The 18,452-nt window shown below is 39.2% G+C and overlaps 1 protein-coding gene across 1 annotated transcript in view; it reads left to right on the top strand.

Moving 5' to 3' along the window:
* The window catches only part of LOC105554729 (chromosome unknown open reading frame, human C7orf31), a 49,625-nt gene extending 45,116 nt beyond the window's left edge, over positions 1-4,509 (top strand). Inside the window, exon 10 of the mRNA XM_012001299.1 lies at positions 2,395-4,509. Coding sequence (XP_011856689.1) covers positions 2,395-3,216 — 822 coding nt within the window. The 3' untranslated portion in view covers positions 3,217-4,509. The remainder of the gene's footprint in view (positions 1-2,394) is intronic.
* Positions 4,510-18,452: the final 13,943 nt, after the last annotated feature.

The raw sequence follows: 18,452 nt of genomic DNA, 5'->3' as shown, positions 1-18,452 counted from the left end.
CTGAGGCAGGAGAATCGCTTGAACCAGGGGAGGGGGCGGAGGTTGCAGCGAGCCAAGATCATGATGGGCCGGGGAAAAAGAAAACAAAAACACTGAGCTGAGGGCTGGGTGCCGTGGTTCACGCCTATAATCCCAGTGCTTTGGGAGACCCAGGCGGGTGGATCACCTGAGGTCAAGTTCAAGACCAGCCTGGCCAACATGGTAGAACTCTGTCTCTACTAAAAATACAAAAATTCGTTGGGCGTGGTGGCGCATGCCTGTGGTCCCAGCTACTCAGGAGGCTAAGGCGGGAGAATCGCTTGAATCTGGGAGGCAGAGGTTGCTGTGAGCCAAGGTTGTGCCACCGCACTCCAGCCTGGGCAACAGAGTTAGACTCTGTCTCAAAATAAATTAATAAAAATAAAAACTGAACTGAACATACTTATTTTACATTACCTTCAGCATTTCCTAAGTTGATATAAAATCATAACACCAGGAGCAGGTTTATAGACTGTGCTGTATCATTCACTGAAGGGTTTTTAATGATTTTTATGTGGAATTTGCAATGAGCATTCTCTAAGGATAGAAAATATTATATGAGCACATATTGTCAGGTATGTTCAACAACTGTCCAGATTTCCAGAGATTCGACCCTGTATGGTATGTACAAAATACATATTCCATTATATACAGAATGTTTGTCAAATATATTATATGCAAAATCATTGTGCAAGCAAATCAACTCTTAAATATTTATGAATAACAAGATAAAATATACCTAAGATAATTGGAAGTTTAAAAGAAAGTTTTAGTGAATCTTGCTGGTTTCTGATTAAATCATAAAGAATAGACTGGGAAAACATGTTTTAGTGGTAATAAAAATGTGTATGAAATGTTTTATTGTAGTAGTATAAAGTAAAAGCACTAAAAACTGCTTCTTGCATACAGGAATATATATGGTCAAAGTACAATATGATAAGTCCTGTCCTTTTTTATGACAAATTTAACAAAGCACGTCAAAGAGTTGAAGTTTTTTCTTTTCATCACAGTATTTACTCAAACTTGATTAGCTATAGGCTGTAACAAACTTGTTACCTCAGTATGGAAATTTCTCTATGAACAGACTAGCTTTCAAATGGATGTTCCTAAGTCCGTTTTTTGAAGTCCAAGCTACCGTGATTATTTTCTCACTAGTCTCATTTGTATTATCTCTGCTGTCAATTCCATCATCATTATACATACATTCTTTGGTAGTTTTTTTACTTTAACATATTATTATAAAATGTTTGAACATACAGAAAAGTTAAAATAATTTTATAATTAACACCCATATACTCACCACCTAGATTCTACCACTAACATTTTTGCTATGCTTGTTTTATCACATAATCTATCCATCTTTCCATCCCTCTAACCATCCATCATCCAGAAATAATTAAAATATTTTATGCATTTTAGATTAAATTGCAGACATTAGTATACTTCACTCCTAAACATTCAGCATGTATATTATCAGCCAGAGTTCAATATTTGTTTGCAGTTGTTTTTTCTTTTAAGGTGAAATAAAGTTCAATGCAATTGCAGAAATCTTAAGTGTACATTCACTGAGTTTTAACAAATACACCTTTGTAACCCAAACCCCATCAAGATACAGAATACTATCATTCCAGAAAGTTTCCTCCTCATACCCCTTCCCAGTCAGCTGCGTCCTCTTCCCACCACCCAGCGTGTATCTATTAATAGCCCTTTAAATACACTCACTACTTTCGCAGTTACCAGACATAATTGAGTTCTTAATATTTATAAAACAACTTAAAAAGAAGCACAGACATGACACCTCAGACCAGTGTTTCTCAAAACATAGCACATCTCCAGCCTCACCGTCACCTGAAATGCTTGTTGAAAATTCAGCTTCCTGTGGCCCACTACAGACCTTCTCACCCACAATCTTGGAGGGCCTTAGGAGCTTAGGAATTTCATTTCATGCCAGCTCTGAAGATGATTCTGATTCAGCCAAGGTTTAAGGGCACTTGCTAAGGCCTAATAAAGGAGACTGGCTAAGATTAAATAACTGCACATACTGCTAATGCCATCTGTTAGTGATGGACAGAAGTTTTATTCCAGTGATTCCTTTATATCTTTGAAGTTTAAAAGCAGAGTTCCCACACAGAAAGAGTTCTGTATATCCAAATAAAACACATGCCCCTTTCATATTCACTAAAACCATTAAAGGAGGAAAATGTATTTGGACCCAAATTTCATTGTCTTTAAATTAATATCAAAGAGTGTCGCAATGTACACCCCTACACCCATCTCATGTGTACTCAGACAGTGAAAATGGGTATGACTTTTGACCTACTATTTATGGCAATATCCCTGATTAATTTTTTTCTCCTTTTTATCCCACAACTACAGCAAGAAAAATTCCATCCTGTCTTCAAACCTCCCAGACCATTGGAAGGACGAATTGCCCGATTAATTCAGAACCGGCGTTCTCTGGAGGCTATAGTCCAGCAAAGACCACGTTCCTGTCCAGACTGTACTCCTAGAGTTTTGTGTAATTTTCATACCTTTGTACCCAGTTCTAAAGAAATGATGGCACTTAGTGATAACACACCAGCAGGTGTGACCCATAAAAACCAGGATATCGAAGAGAAGATTATAGAAGAACAGAGCTTGCTATCTACGTATGAACTCCCATCTTGTTACCCAACAAAAGATCTGACTAGCATTTATGACATTAAGCCATTTCCAAAAATCACAGATACTAAAAAGACAGAAGATTTATACTGGAGACAGCAGTCACTGAAAACCCAACCCACACCTTACTGTAAACCAAACCACTGGATTCACTACGAAAATCTTAAATCTCCCCTGCGTGATCAGTATAATATGTATCCAAACCCTGTTAGCCTTAGTAAACCTAGTGTTTTACAAAATAAACAAGACACGGAAGCTTTCACTTTAGAACATTTTTTAAGTAAGCCAGAAGAAGAGTTGGTTTTGAACATGGAAAACAATGAAGAAACAAGACCTATTCTTGGTTGGATTCCTAGAGCTGGAGTGACCAAGCCTCAGACCAACCTGCTGGAGCTTAAGAACTCTTTTTCAAAAACTGGTGCACAAAAGCGTTTCCATAAATCAATTCTAGAAGACCATAAAGACCTCAGGGATAATGAGCATTCAGGGATGAAGCACCAATTCTATGGCCATAATTCCTATTATTTCTATAACTGAGATACTCATTCTTCCCTTCAAAACCCAGCCTCTTTCAAGAAGCTAAAAAATATAACAGAATTTCCTTCATATTGCTGGATTTTGTTTTCTAGGTTAAGCCACAAGGACCTTGTTAATGAGGTTTATGCTTTCAGGAATTTAAGTTAGTATCTGGTTGGAGGAACCCAGAAAAGGTGATGTTCTGACTTCTTGAAAAGTTTAACAATTTGGCAATAAAATATTAGAACTAGAAAAATGTATAGTCTTTAACCTCTCATCTTCAGATTATACTCTAAGGAAATTTTCCAAAATCGCAAAAAGCAATGTGTACAACGAAGTTTACATCGTTTCACCAAAAAAAATTGAAAAGCTGGAAATAACTCAAATGATCAATAATTAATTAATGACTATACAAATTATAATATCTTAATAAAATAAATATGAGAACACTGTCCCTTTATGTAAATTTTTGTACATAGTAGCGTTAGATAGAAAAGACAAAACTCAAACACCCAGTTAATTGAGGGATGGACAGCTCTACAAACTACATTGTCTTAGAAGTATGTGGACTCTGTTCCTTTATGTAAACATATAAAGAAAATAAGTCAGCGAAAAAAATGAAACCCAAAACTCTCCGCATGTACACATTACAAATTGAATTGTTTCCTTACTCTTAACCTTCTGACTAAGAAACATAACTATTTCTTTTATGCAGATAAAATTATTTTACTGAAGATCTAGCAATGGCTTTAATTAGCAGCTGGTGAGTTGTAATTATAGCAAGAAAGGAAGGCTTGATATCAGTTATTACAGAGCGCCAAATCTTCATTTCTGGAGTGTGTTCTCTAAGAGTTTGGCTAACTCCCATATGCAAGTCAATTCATTTAATGTGCCAAGAGGTAGATTTTAAACATAGTCTATCATGGAAGTTCAAGAGGAATTTCTTTAAGTATTTTGTGAATGTTTATTTTAATTTTACAATCAACATGTCATTTGGTTATAATCTCCTTAAAACTATTCTAAAGTTGGAGAATTTTGTTCCAACTGCATTCTGTACAGCACTAGTTACATTAAGTGTCACAGGAAGTAAAGGTTTATGTGGTGAAATAACACTGGGGAAATCGGATCAACAATGTCAGTTGCATGACTTGGTCACTGGGTTCTCTACAGCCTTTAATATGTAATGCAATTGGGAGTGTCTGATGTGAGGGAGATAAAGATAGTGTACACACTTTTTATCACAGAGTAGATCACTGGACTGGAATTCCAAATAATAAACTTTGGAAGATGTAACTCTCCGGTATAAAAATTTGAGGTTTTGATTGCACTCCTTGAGTTTTGTGTAATGTTCATACCTTTGTACCCAGTTTCCCTGGGTTGCATGGAAATTAGTTAGAAATTACATTCTAAATACGGTGTTCACTCTGCCTACCTCCCTGAAGGGTGGCGCAAGGAGCCTTCTCTTTAGACATTGTCATAGTCATCCTCCTCAACTAAGAGGAGGTCAGCCTTTCCTTTAACTCTGCTGATTGTTAAAGCTAATGAATCTGCCCTTATTTGATGACAGAGAATATCAAACTCCAAGCATGCTCATCAAAAGCTCAATTTTTTTGTTTTTTGTTTTGTGTTCTTTACAAAATGTGTTAGTTTACCTACTCTTTTGGTTTTGGTTTTTGTTTTTTTGTTTTTGTTTTTGTTTTTTGTTTTGTTTTGTTTTGAATCGGAGTCTCACACTGTTGTTGCCTAGGCTGGAGTGCAGTGGCACCATCTCAGCTCACTGCAACCTCCGCCTCCTGGGTTCAAGCAATTCTCCTGCTTCAGTCTCCCAAGTAGCTGGCATTACAGGCACCTGCCACCACGCCTGGCTAATTTTTTGTATTTTTAGTACAGAAGGGGTTTCACTATGTTTGCCAGGCTGGTCTGGAACTCCTGACCTCGTGATCCACCTGCCTCAACCTCCCAAAGTGCTGGGATTACAGCGTTAGCCACCACTCCCAGCCTACTAACTCTTATTTTTGTCCTACATTGGCAACCTCTTTAATATCCAGAGATTAGATATTATAAAATTAAGACTCGCTTGTCCAGTACATGCACAATATATACAGTACAGAAAAGTTAAATCAAATGAACATAATGTATAGAGCAATGGATAAGCTGAAATGTTCTAGTACACATTAGCAAAACACCTTTTGTAATTTCCTCCCTCCTCCCTTAACCCAATGAATGATACAGAGAGTACACTGTTCACAGAGGTGGTATAACAATTCTATTATACTTCCAAATACAGTATTCTCCATTAATTTTTTAAAGCTATTTACAAAAAGTATTATTCTACTACTTCTGCTTTTAAAACATCAGGCACATCCGAATATCTTCAAAGACTAGCTATTTCATATCAGAACATGTCTACTATATACACAGCAGTTAAATTACACACGTTACAAAGGTCACAATCTGAGAGATCTTCTAAATATGACCACTTTGGCCTTGAACCATTCCATCCTCACTTCCTTCTCTCTGCCTTCAATCCAGTGGACAAACATAAGCATGTGTAATGCTTAGAGATGGTTGAACAAATTCATATCCAGAAGTCATTTACAGAAGACAAGCTTGCCTATTAATTTCAACACAAAGTGTACAAAATGTGCTAATTCTACTAAGTATTTTGCATACACTGGCAACCTCTTTAACATCTAGAGACTGGATGTTGCAAAATTAGGACTCATTTGTCTATTATATACACTATATATACAGCAAAACAAAATGCACAAAACATACAGAAAAAAACAGCTCCTGAAAATATCCAAATATGAACACACTAGCATATTACCTTTTGCAATTCCTTCCCTCCTACCTCCTCAAAACCACTGAGCAGGTACAGACAATACTACACTGCTCACAGAAGTGCTGTAACAATTCCATTTCCAAAAGTCAGTATTTCCTATGAATTTTAGCAAAAAGTGATATTTTACTACCTCTACATTTAACATACATAAGGAGTTAATTTGTCCACTATGTGTACAGCAGTCTTGAATAAATTGCACACATGTAGGAGTAGTTATAATTTGAAAGAGCCTTTTAAAATATGAACATTCTGGCCTAGAACACTTCCCATCTCCATCAACTCAGTGGTCAATAATGCTCAAATTTTCAGAAGGCAATCCTCTCTGGAAATTTTAAAACAAAATATATAAAACATACTCGTTTACTAACCCTACTTTTGTCATACACAAGCGACCTCTTTAACATCTAGAAAGACTAGATGTTGTAAATTAGATATTGTTTATCCTTTATATACACAGATAAGTACAATAAAATGCATAGAAGTAAGGAACAATGGTTAATCTTGCCTCACTGTGGACACCAGCATAGAGCTCTTTGCACTTCCTTTTCCTCTCTCCTCGCCTGAAACAGTGCACAAACACAGTGTGTACTACTCAAGAGGTGGTTTGGCCATTCTCCCCCCAAACATTTCATAGGGAATTTTAACAAAAAGATATTTACAGAATATATTATTTTACAACCTCTACTTTTAACATATGTATTAGGCACTGAATACCTACAAAGCCTAGATATTTCAAAAAAGTACTTAGCATTGTCAGTAACATATACAGTAGTGAGGAATAAAATTCACACGATGACAATGGTTATACTGAGAGACAGAACTAGCTAGATTTCCTAGGCCGACTAAAAATCCCTAAGCTTAGCTGGGAGGGTGACCGCTTCCACCTTTAAACACGGGGCTTGCAACTTAGCTCACACCTGACCAATCAGATAGTAAAGAGAACTCACTAAATTGCTAATTAGGCAAAAACAGGAGGTAAAGAAATAGCCAATCATCTGTTGCATGAGAGCACAGCGGGAGGGACAATGATTGGGATATAAATGATTGGGATATAAAACCAGGCAACGGCTCCCCTCTTTGGGTCCCCTCCCTTTGTATGGCAGCTCTGTTTTCGCTCTATTTCACTCTATTAACTCTTGCAACTGCACTCTTCTGGTCCGTGTTTGTTACCGCTCGAGCTGAGCTTTCACTCGTCCACCAGTGCTGTTTGCTGCCGTCGCAAACCCACCGCTGACTTCCATCCCTCCGGATCCAGCAGGATGGCAGGGTGTCAGCTGTGCTCCTGATCCAGCGAGGCCCCCATTGCCATTCCTGATCGGGCCAAAGGCTTGCCATTGTTCCTGCATGGCTAAGTGCCTGGGTTCGTCCTAATCGAGCTGAACACTAGTCACTGGGTTCCACGGTTCTCTTCTGTGACCCACGGTTTCTAGTAGAGCTATAACACTCACCACATGGCCCAACATTCCATTCCTTGGAATCCGTGAGGCCAAGAATCCCAGGTCAGAGAACACAAGGCTTGCCACCATCTTGGAACTGGCCACCGCTGTTTTGGAAGCAGCCCACCACCATCTTGGAAGCTCTGGGAGCAAGGACCCCCCAGTAACAATAATATGAAGTGTTTTCTAAATATGACCAGTGTGGCATAGAACCTTCTTCTCTTCCTTCTCAAGTCTTCCACCTCCATGTCCTCTAACCCAGCAGTCCACAACCTTTCTGGCACCAGGAAGTTTCATGCAGGGCAATTTTTCCATGGACCGGGACATGGGGGATGATAATTTCAGGATGATTCAAGTGCATTACATTTATTGTGTACTTTATTTCTATTATTATTACATTATAATATATAGTGAAATCATTATACAACTCACCACAGTGTAGAATCAGTGGGAGCCCTGAGCTTGTTTTCCTGCATCTAGACGGTCCTATGTGGGGGTGATGGGAGATGGTGGCAGATCATCAGGCATTAGATTCTCATAAGGAGCATGCAACCTAGATCCCTTGCAAGTGCGGTTCACAATAGGGTTCAAGTTCCTATGAGAATCTAATGCCACCATTGATCTGACAGAAGGCGGAACTCAGGCAGTAATGTGCATAAAGGGGAAAGGCTGTAAATACAGATGAAACTTCGTTTGCTCACCCCTACTCACCTGTTTCTTTGTGGCCCTGTTCCTAACAGACCACAGAGCAGGGATTGAGGGCCCCTGCTCTAACCCACTGAACATATATGGATGTGTGTTGCTCCAAGTGTCACCAAAACTGCATTTGCAAAAATGATGAAAGTCAAATAAATCTGACATAGCTATTTCCATCTTGCTTCTAACCTCACAAGCTGTGTGTTCATTCCTGGGCCAAGCTAACTATGGGAGGAATTTATAGTTTAACTGTAAGGCAAAGACAATAATAGCTCCTCCCTTCCCAAAACTAACTCCCTGCTTGTTCAGGAACCAAAAACCACCCTTGAAAACTAATGAAAGTTCACAAGGTTGGGATTATGGGAGGGTCCTGAATTGCTAAGAAGTAGGTATAGTTAAGTGATAACCTGCTGGGCATGGTGGCTCACACCTATAATCCCAGCACTTTGGGAGGCTAAGGTGGGCAGAACATGAGGTCAGGAGTTCAAGACCAGTCTGGCTAACATGCTGAAACCCTGTTTCTACCAAAAATACAAAAAATTAGCCAGGCATGGTGGCATGCACTTGTAATCCCAGCTACTTGGGAGACTGAGGCAGGAGAATCTCTTGAACCTGGGAGGCAGAGGTTGCAGTGAGCCGAGATCATGCAATTGTACTACAGCTTGGGCAACAAGAGCGAAACTCCATCTCAAAAAAAAAAAAAAAGAAGAAGAAGAAGTGATAACCAGCCACTGTCCCCTGTCCCCCAGCTTGCTTTTCATTTTTTTAGATGTGGAGTCTTGCTCTGTCGCCCAGGTTGGAGTGCAGTGCAACCTCCACCTCCCAGGTTCAAGTGATTCTCCTGCCTCAGCCTCCCAAGTAGCTGGGATTACAGACATGCACCATCACACTGGGGTAATTTTTTATATTTTTGGCAGAGACGGGGTTTCACCATGTTGGCCAGGCTGGTCTCGAACTCCTGACATCAAGTGATGTCAGGCCTCGGCCTCCCAAAGTGTTGGGATTACAGGCATGAGCCACCGCACCCGGCCACCAAACTATCCTTGAAAAACCCTAGCTTCCATTTTCTTAGGGAGGCAGATTTGAAAATCATCTCCCATCCTTCTGCTTGGCTGGCCCTCTGATAACTAAACTCTTTCTCTGCTCCAAAAACTGTTGCTCTCAATGCATTGGCATTTCTAGGCAGCGGGCAAGAAGAACCCATTGGGCTGTTACACCACTTCCAGTGACAGTCTAATAACTCCTCTCCAAAAAGTCATTTTGGTGGAGAGGTGGGGCAAGATGGCCAAATGGAAACCTCCAAGAATTGCCCCCGACATAGGAACAACAAATTGAAAAACTATCCACACAAAAAAGAACCTTCATAAGAACCAAAAATCATGTGAGCAATCACAGTACCTGGTTTTAACATCATATTAAGGAAAGAGGCACTGAAGAGGGTAAAAAAAGGCAGTTTTGGATTGCCTACACCACCCCTTCCACATCCTCCAGCAGTGGCCACATGGCATAGAGAATCAGTGTGCTTGGGGGAGGGACAGTGCAGTGATTGTGGGGCCTTGCATTGGAACTCAGTGCTGCCCTGTCACAGTGAAAAACAACACTGGGCAGAATCAGTCAGTGCCGAGGGAGCATTTAGATGAGCTCTAGCCAGAGAGGAGTCTTTCACCCAAGCAGCCAGAACCTGAGTTCTAGCAGGCCCAGCTACCGTGGGCTAAAGTGCTCTGGGGGTCCCAAATAAACTTGAAAGGCAGAATAGGCCAAAAGAACTACAATTCCTGGGGAAGTTCTGTTGGTGGGCTTGGTGCCATGGGGCTTAGAATGTACATGACCTAGTGAGATACTAGCTGGGGAGGCCACGGAAGTGTTTGCATCACTCCTCCCCAAGCCACAGGCACTGCTGCTGACAGCACTGGGAGAGACTCCTTCCCACCGCTTGAGGAGAAGAGAGGGGAGAGTAAAGAAGACATTGTCTTACAACTTGAATACCAGCTCAACCATAGTAGAATTGTGCACTAGGGGGAGGCCCCCATTTCATGCCCTATCTCCCACATGAAATTTCTAGACACACCCTGGGCCAGAAGGGAACCCATTGCCTTAAAGGGAAGAACCCAGTCCTGGCAAGATTCATCACTTGCTGACTAACGAGCCTTTGGGCTTGAATAATCAGTAGTAGTAGCCAGCCATGCTGGCTTCAGGTGTGGTGGCTTCAGGGGAGAGACTCCTATTTGAGGAAAGGGAAGAGTAAGGAGACTTTGTCTTGCAACTTGGATACCAGCTCAGCTACTGTGGAGTAGGGCACCAAGCAGGCTCCTGGAGTCCCTGATTCCAGGCCTTGGCTCCTAGACAGCATTTCTGGACATGCCCTGGGCCAAAGAGGACCCCACTGCCCTGAAAGGAGAAACTCAGGACTAGTAGTACTTATTACAAGCTAACTGAAGAGCCCCTGTGCCTTGAGTGAATGTTGGCATAGCCAGGAAGTACTAGCCATGGGCTACTGCAACGGTGGTCATGGAGAAGGACTTTGATGCTTGAGGAAAAAGGAGGGAAGAATGAGAATAACTTTATCTTGTGGTTTGGGTGCCAGGTCAGCCACAGCGGAATAGAGTACCAGGTGGATTCCTAAGGTTCCCGACCCCAAACCCTGACTTCCAGACAGCATCTCTGGACCTGCTTGAAGATAGAGAGAACTTGTTGTCCTGAAGGGAAGGACATAGGCTGGCTGAATTCACCAGCTTCTGAATGGAGGCCTTGAGGGAACATAGGCTACTGTAGCCAGACAGTGGTCACTGCAAGCCTTGGACCAGACCCAGTGCTGTGTTGGCATCAGGTCTCTCCCAGCACAGTCACAGTGGAGGCTGCCACAAGGGTGCTTGTGTCACCTCTCCCCTAGCTCCAGGCAGCTCAGTACAGAGACTCCATTTGTTTGAATGAAAGTAAGATAAGAGAACAGAGTCTCTGCCTGGTAATTCAGGGAATTCTCCTGGATCTTACCCAAGACCACAAATGTGGTACCTCTATAAGTCTGCAAGAGCCACAGTTTTACTGGGCTTGGGATGGCCCCTAATGCAGATATGGCTGCAGTGACCTAAGACTTAGATCACAACACTTAAGTCCCTTCAAATACTTGGAAAGCCATCCCAAGAAGGGTAGATATAAAAAAATAAAAAGCCCAGACTGTGAAGACAATAATACCTAACTCATCAATGCCCAGACACCAACAAAAATCTGCAAGCATCAAGACCACCTTGGAAAACACGACCTCACCAAACAAACTAATGAAGGCACCAGTGACCAATTCCAGAGAGAAAGAGATACGTGACTTTTCAAACAGAGAATTCAAAATAGCTGTGTTGAGGAAGTTCAACAAAATTCAAGATAACACAGAAGAAATTCAGAATTCTACATGATAAATTTAACAACAGATTAAAGCAATTAAAAAGAATCTAGCAGAAATTCTGAAGCTGAAAAATGCAATTGACGTACTAAAAAATGCAGTTCCTTACGGGCAGAATTGATCAAGCAGAAGGAAGAATTAGTGAGCTTGAAGATGGGCTATTTGAAAATACACACTCAGAAGAGATAATAGAAAAAAGAATAAAAATGAATGAGGTACACCTATAAGATCTAGAAACTAGCTTCAAAGGGCAAATCTAGGAGTTATTGGCCATAAAGAGGAGCTAGACAGAGAGATCAGTGTAGAAAGTTTATTCAAAGGGGTAATGACAGAGAATTTCCCAAACCTATCAATTTCTATCAAAATTTCCCAAAATATTGATAGAGAAAGATATCAATATTCAAGTACAAGAAGGTTATAGAACACCAAGCAGATTTAACCCAAAGAAGACACCCCAAGACGTTTAATAATCAAACTCCCAAAGATCCAAGATAAAGAAAGAATCCTAAAAGCAAGCAAGAGAACAGAAACAAATAACATAAAAAGGAGTTCTAATAAGTCTGGCAGCAAACTTGTCAGTGGGACTTCACAGGCCAAGAGGGAGTGGCATTACGTGTTTAAAGTGCTGAGGGAAAAAACTTTTATCCTAGAATAGTACATCCAGTGAAAATATCCTTCAGATATGAGGGAGAAATAAAGACTTTCCCAGGCGAACAAAAGCTGAGGGATTTCATCAACACCAGATCTGTCCTCTAAGAAAGGCTAAAGGGAGTTCCTCAGTCTGAAAGGAAAGGACATTAGTAAGCAATAAGAAACCACCTGAAGGTACGAAACTCACTACTAATAGTAAGTACACAGAAAAACACAATATTATAATACTGTAGTTGTGTGTAAACTGCTCCTATCTTGAGTAGAAAGACTTGGAGATTAACCTAACCTATCAAAAATAATAGCTACAACAACTTTTCAAGACATAGTATAATAATACATAAATCGAAACAAGAAAAAGTTTTAAAAGTGGGGAGAGTGAAGTTAAAATGCAGAGTTTTTCTTAGTTTTCTCTTTGTTTGTTAGATTTTTGTTTATGCAATCAATGTTATGTCGTCATCAGTTTAAAACAGGGGGTTATAAAATATTATTTGTGCTGGACGCAGTGGCTCCCGCCTGTAATCCCAGCACTTTGGGAGGCTGAGTTAGGCGGATCACGAGGTCAGGAGGTCGAGACCAGCCTGGCCAACATGGCAAAACCCTGTCTCTACTAAAAATACAAAAATTAGCCAGGCTTGGTGACAGGTGCCTGTAGTCCCAGCTACTCGGGAGGCTGAGGCAGGAGAATCACCTGAAACTGGAAGGCAGAGGTTGCAGGGAGCCGAGATCGCATGACTGCACTGCAGCCTGGGTGAAAGGGCAAAACTCCATCTCCAAAAAAAAAAAATTACTTGCAAGCCTCATGGTAACCTTAAATCAGAAAACCTACAATAGAGGCTGGGCACAGTGGCTCACACCTGTAATCTCAGCACTTTGGAAGGCTGAGGCAGGAGGATCACTTGAGCCCAGGAGTTGAGACCAGTCTGGGCAACTTAGTGAGACCCCATCTCTACAAAAAATAAAAATAAAAAATTAGCTGGGCATGGTGGTGCATTCCTGTAGTCCCAGCTACTCAGGAGGCTAAGGTGGGAGGATTGCTTGAGCCCAGGAGGTCGAGGCTGCAGTAAGCCCTAATCATGCCACTGCTCTCCAGCCTGGATGATGGAGCAGAACCCTGCTCCCCGTCAAAAAAAAAAAAGCCCTACAACAGATACACAAAAAATAAAAAGCAACAAACTAAAACATATCAGAGAAAACCACCTTCACTGAAAGGAAGACAGGAGGAAAAGAAACAAGAGAAGACCACAAAACAACCAGAAAACAAATAATAAATAAAATGGCAGGTGTAAGTCCCTACTACCAATAATAACATTGAATGTAAATGGGCTAAACTATCCAATAAAAAAATGGAGTGGCTGAGTGGACAAAAAGCAAGTTCTAATTATCTGTTACCTACAAGAAACACACTTCACCTGTGAAGACACACATACGGTAAAAATAAAAGGATGGAAAAATATTTTCCATGCAAATAGAAACTAAAAAATAAAGGCAGGAGTGTGTGTGTGTATATATATATATATATATCAGACAAAATAGATTTCAGACAAAACTATGAAAAGAGATAAAGAAGATCATTATATATTGATAAAAGGGTGAATTCAGCAGGAGGATATAAATTGTAAATATGTATAGACTCAACACTGGAGCACCCAGATATGTAAAGGAAATATAAGAGATCAGATCCCAATACAATAATAGCTGGAGACTTCAACACCCCCACTGTCAGCTTTGTACAGATCATCCAGACAGAAAATCAATAAAGAAACATCCGACTTAATCTGCATTATAGAACAAATGGACCAAATAGTTATTTACAGAACATTTTATCCAACAGTTGAAGAATATATGTTCTTCTCCACAGCACGTGGATTATTCTCAAGGACAGATGATACGTTAAGCCAAAAAACAAGTCTTTAAAAATTTTTTAAAAATAGAAATCCTATGAAATATCTTCTCTGACTCTAATAGAATAAAACTAGAAATCAATAACAAGGGGAACTTTAGAAACTATGCAAATACATGGAAATAAAACAATATGCTCCTAAATGACCAGTGGGTCAATTAAGAAATTAAGAAGGAAATTGAAAAATTTATTCAAGCAAATGAAAAGGGAAACACAGCACAACAAAACCTGTGAGGTACAGCGAAAACAGTACTAAGAGGGAAGTTTATAGCAATAAATGCCTACATCAAAAAGTAGAAAAACTTCAAAATAAACAACCTAATGATATATCTTAAAGAACTAGAAAAGCAAGAAGAAACCAAATTCAAAATTAGCAGAAGAAAAAAATTATTAATAAAGATCAGAGTAGAAATTAATGAAATTTAAAAGTACAAAAGATAAATGAACCAAAAAGTTAGTTTTTGATAAGATAAAATCAACAAACTTTTAGCCAGAATAAGAAAAAAAAACACTCAAAATCAGAGATGAAAAAATATACATTAAAACTGATACTACAGAATTCAAAAAGTCACTAGCGACTACTATGAGCAACTACATACCAATAAATTAGAAAACCTAGAAGAAATAGATAAATTCCTAGACACATACAATCTACCAAGATTGAGCAATAAAGAAATCCAAAACCTGAACAGACCAATAGCAAGTAATGAGATCAAAGCCATAATAAAAACTCTACCAGCAAAGAAAAGTCCAGGACTAAATGAATGGCTTCACTGCTGAATTTTACCAGACTGAATTGGTATTTTATTTGATTTTGTTTTGTTTTGTTTTCTTTTGTTTTTGAAACGGAGTCTCTCACTGTCACCCAGGCTGGAGTGCAGTGGCACAATCTTGGCTCACTGCAACCTCCGCCTTCCAGGTACAAGCAATTCTCCTGCTTCAGCCCCCTAAGTAGCTGGGATTACAGGGGCCTGCCACTACACCCGGCTACTTTTTTTTCTATTTTTAGTAGAGACGGGGTTTCACTATGTTGGCCAGACTGGTCTCGAACTCCTAACCTCGTGATCTGCCCGCCTTGGCCTCCCAAACTGCTGGGATTACAGGCAAGAGCCACTGCGCCCAGCCTGAATTGGTATCGTAAAGAATACCAATTATGTTCAAACTATTCTGAAAAATAGAGGAGGAGAGAATACTTCCAAATTCATTCTACAAGGCCAATATTACCCTGATGCCAAAACAAAAGAAACATAACAAAGAAAGAAAGAAAGAAAGAAAGAAAGAAAGAAAGAAAGAAAGAAAACTACAGACCAACACCCCTGATGAACACTAATGCAAAAATTCTCGACAAAATACTAGCAAACCAAATTCAACAATTTAAAAGATCATTCATCATGACCAAGTGGGATTTATCCCAGGAATGCAAGGATGATTCAACATACACAAATCAATCAGTGTGATACATCATCTCAACAGAATGAAAAACAAAAACCATATGATCCTTTCAATTGATGTTGAAAATCATTTGATAAAGTTCAATATCCTTCATGGCAAAAAACTGGATATAGAAGGAGCATATCTCAATACAATAAAAGCCATATATAACTGAAAGCCTCTCCTCTAAGATCTGGAACATGACAAGGATGCCTACGTTCACCACTGTTATTCAGTATGGTACTGGAATTCTTAACTAGAGCAATCAGACAAAAGAAAGAAATAAAGGGCATCCACATTGGAAAGAAAGAAGTCAAATTATCCTTTTTTGCAGATGATACTATCTTAAATTTGTAAAAACCTAAAGACTCCACCAAAGAACTATTAGAACTGATAATCAAATTCAGAAAAGTTGCAGGATACAAAATCAACAAACAAAATCAGAAGCATTTCTATATACCAAAAGCAAAACAATCTGAAAAAGACATCAAGAAAGTAATCCCATTTACACTAGCTACAAATAAAATAAAATGCTTAGTAATTATCTTAGCCAAAGATGTAAAAGATCTCTGCAATGAAAACTATAAAATGTTGATGCAGGAAACTGAAGGGAAGACAAAAATACAGAAAGTTATTTCATGTTCCTAGATTGGAAGAATCAATATCGTTAAAATGTTCATACTACCCAAAGCAATCTACAGATTCAATGCAATCCCTATCAAAATATCAATGACACTTTTTACAGGAATAACAAAAATAATCCCAAAATGTATATGGAACTATAAAAGACTCAGAACAGTCAAGGCATCCTGAACAAAAATAATCAAACTGAAGGAATCACATTACCTGACTTTAAATTATATTACAGAGCTATAGTAACCAAAACAGCAGGTACTGGCATAAAAACAGGCACATAATCCAATGGAACAGAATAAAGAATCCAGAAATGAATGTATATGTCTATAGTGAACTCACTTTCAACAAAAGTGCCAAGGACATACATTGGGTAGAGGACAGTTTCTTCAATAAATGATGCTGGAAAAATTTGATATCCATATGCAAAAGAATGAAACTAGACCTCTATTTCTGGCCATATACAAAAATCAAATCAAAATGGATTAAAGACTTAAATCTAAGACCTCAAATTATTAAATTACTAAAAGAAAACATTAGGAAAACGCTACAGGACATTGGTCTGGGCAAGGATTCCTTGAGTAATACTCCACAAGCAAAGGCAATCAAAGCAAAATGAACAAATGGGATCACATCAAGTTAAAAAGCTTCTGCACAGCAAAGGAAACTATCAACAAAGTAGAGAGACAACCCACAGAATGGGAGAAAATATGTGCAAACTATCCCTCTGACAAGGTATTAATAACAAGAATATATAAGAAACTCAAACAACTCTATAGGAAAAAAAAAATCTAATCCCAATCAAAAAAGATATGAAGAGACTTTTCTCAAAAGAAGGCCCAAAAATGGCAAACAGGTCTATGAAAAGGTACTCAACATCATTGATCAAAGAAATGCAAATCAAAAGTACAATGAGATATCATCTCACCTTAGTTAAAATGGCTTTTATCTCAAAGACAGGCAATAACAAATTCTGGCGAGGATGTGGAGAAAAAGGAATGCTCACACAGTGTTGGTGAGAATGTAAATTAATAGAACTTAATGATGGTTTGGAAGTTCCTCAAAAAACTAAAAATAGAGCTACCATATGATCCAGCCACCACCTTCCGGGTTCAACGGATTCTCCTGCCTCAGCCTCCCGAGTAGCTGGGATTAGAGGCACCCGCCATCACCCCCAGCTAATTTTTGTATTTTTAGTACAGATGGGGTTTCACCATGTTGGTCAGGCTGGTCTTGAACTCCTGACCTCAGCACCATATGATCCATATTTAGGTATATACCCAAAAGAAAGGACATCAGATATCAAAGAGATATCTGCACTCAAATGTTTACTGCAGCACTATTCACAATAGTCAAAATTTGGAAATCTGTTGATGTCCATCAACAGATGAATGGATTTTTTTAAATGTGGTACATGTACAAAATGGGGTACTGTTCTGCTATAAAAATTAATTAGATCATGTCATTTGCGAAAACATGGATGGAACTGGAAGTCATTATGTTAAGTGAAATAAGCCAGACACAGAAAGGCAAACTTCACATGTTCTCACTTGTTTGTGGAGGCTAAAAGTCAAAGCAATTGAACTCATGGAAATAGAGAGTGGAATGATGGTTAAAAAAGTCAAAGCAATTGAACTCATGGAGATAGAGAGTGGAATGATGGTTAAAAAAGTCAAAGCAATTGAACTCATGGAGATAGAGAGTGGAATGATGGTTACCAAAGGCCAGGAAGATTAGTGGTTGGGGGTAGAGGGTATTAAGAATGGCTATTGGATACAAAAATAAAGTTAGAAGAATGGGGCCAGGTGCAGTGGCTCATGCCTGTAATCCCAGCACTTTGGGAAGCCGATGCGGGTGAATCACCTGAGGTCAGGAGTTCGAGACCAGCCTGACCAATATGATAAAACCCCATCTCTACTAGAAATATAAAAATTAGCTGGGTATAGTGGTGTGCGCCTGTAGTCCCAGCTACTTGGGAGGCTGACACATGAAATGGCACCACTGTAGAAGAATGAATAAGGTCTAGTATTTGGTAACACAACAGGGTGACTACTCTCAACAGTAATTTATTGTACATTAAACAAACTAAATGTATAATTGGATTGCTTGTAACAGAAAGAAATGATAAATGCTTGAGGTGATAGATAGACCATTTACCCTGATGTGATGATTATTACACATTGTATGCCTGTATGAAAATATCTCATGTACCTCTTAAGTGTATATATATGTGTATATATATACCTACTTTGTACTAATAAAAACTTTAAA

Source organism: Mandrillus leucophaeus, unplaced genomic scaffold (assembly GCF_000951045.1).
Source record: "Mandrillus leucophaeus isolate KB7577 unplaced genomic scaffold, Mleu.le_1.0 Scaffold658, whole genome shotgun sequence".
Lineage (NCBI taxonomy): Eukaryota > Metazoa > Chordata > Mammalia > Primates > Cercopithecidae > Mandrillus > Mandrillus leucophaeus.
The sequence above is the reverse complement of the archived record's forward strand: the minus strand, read 5'-3'. Positions and strand labels throughout refer to the sequence as shown.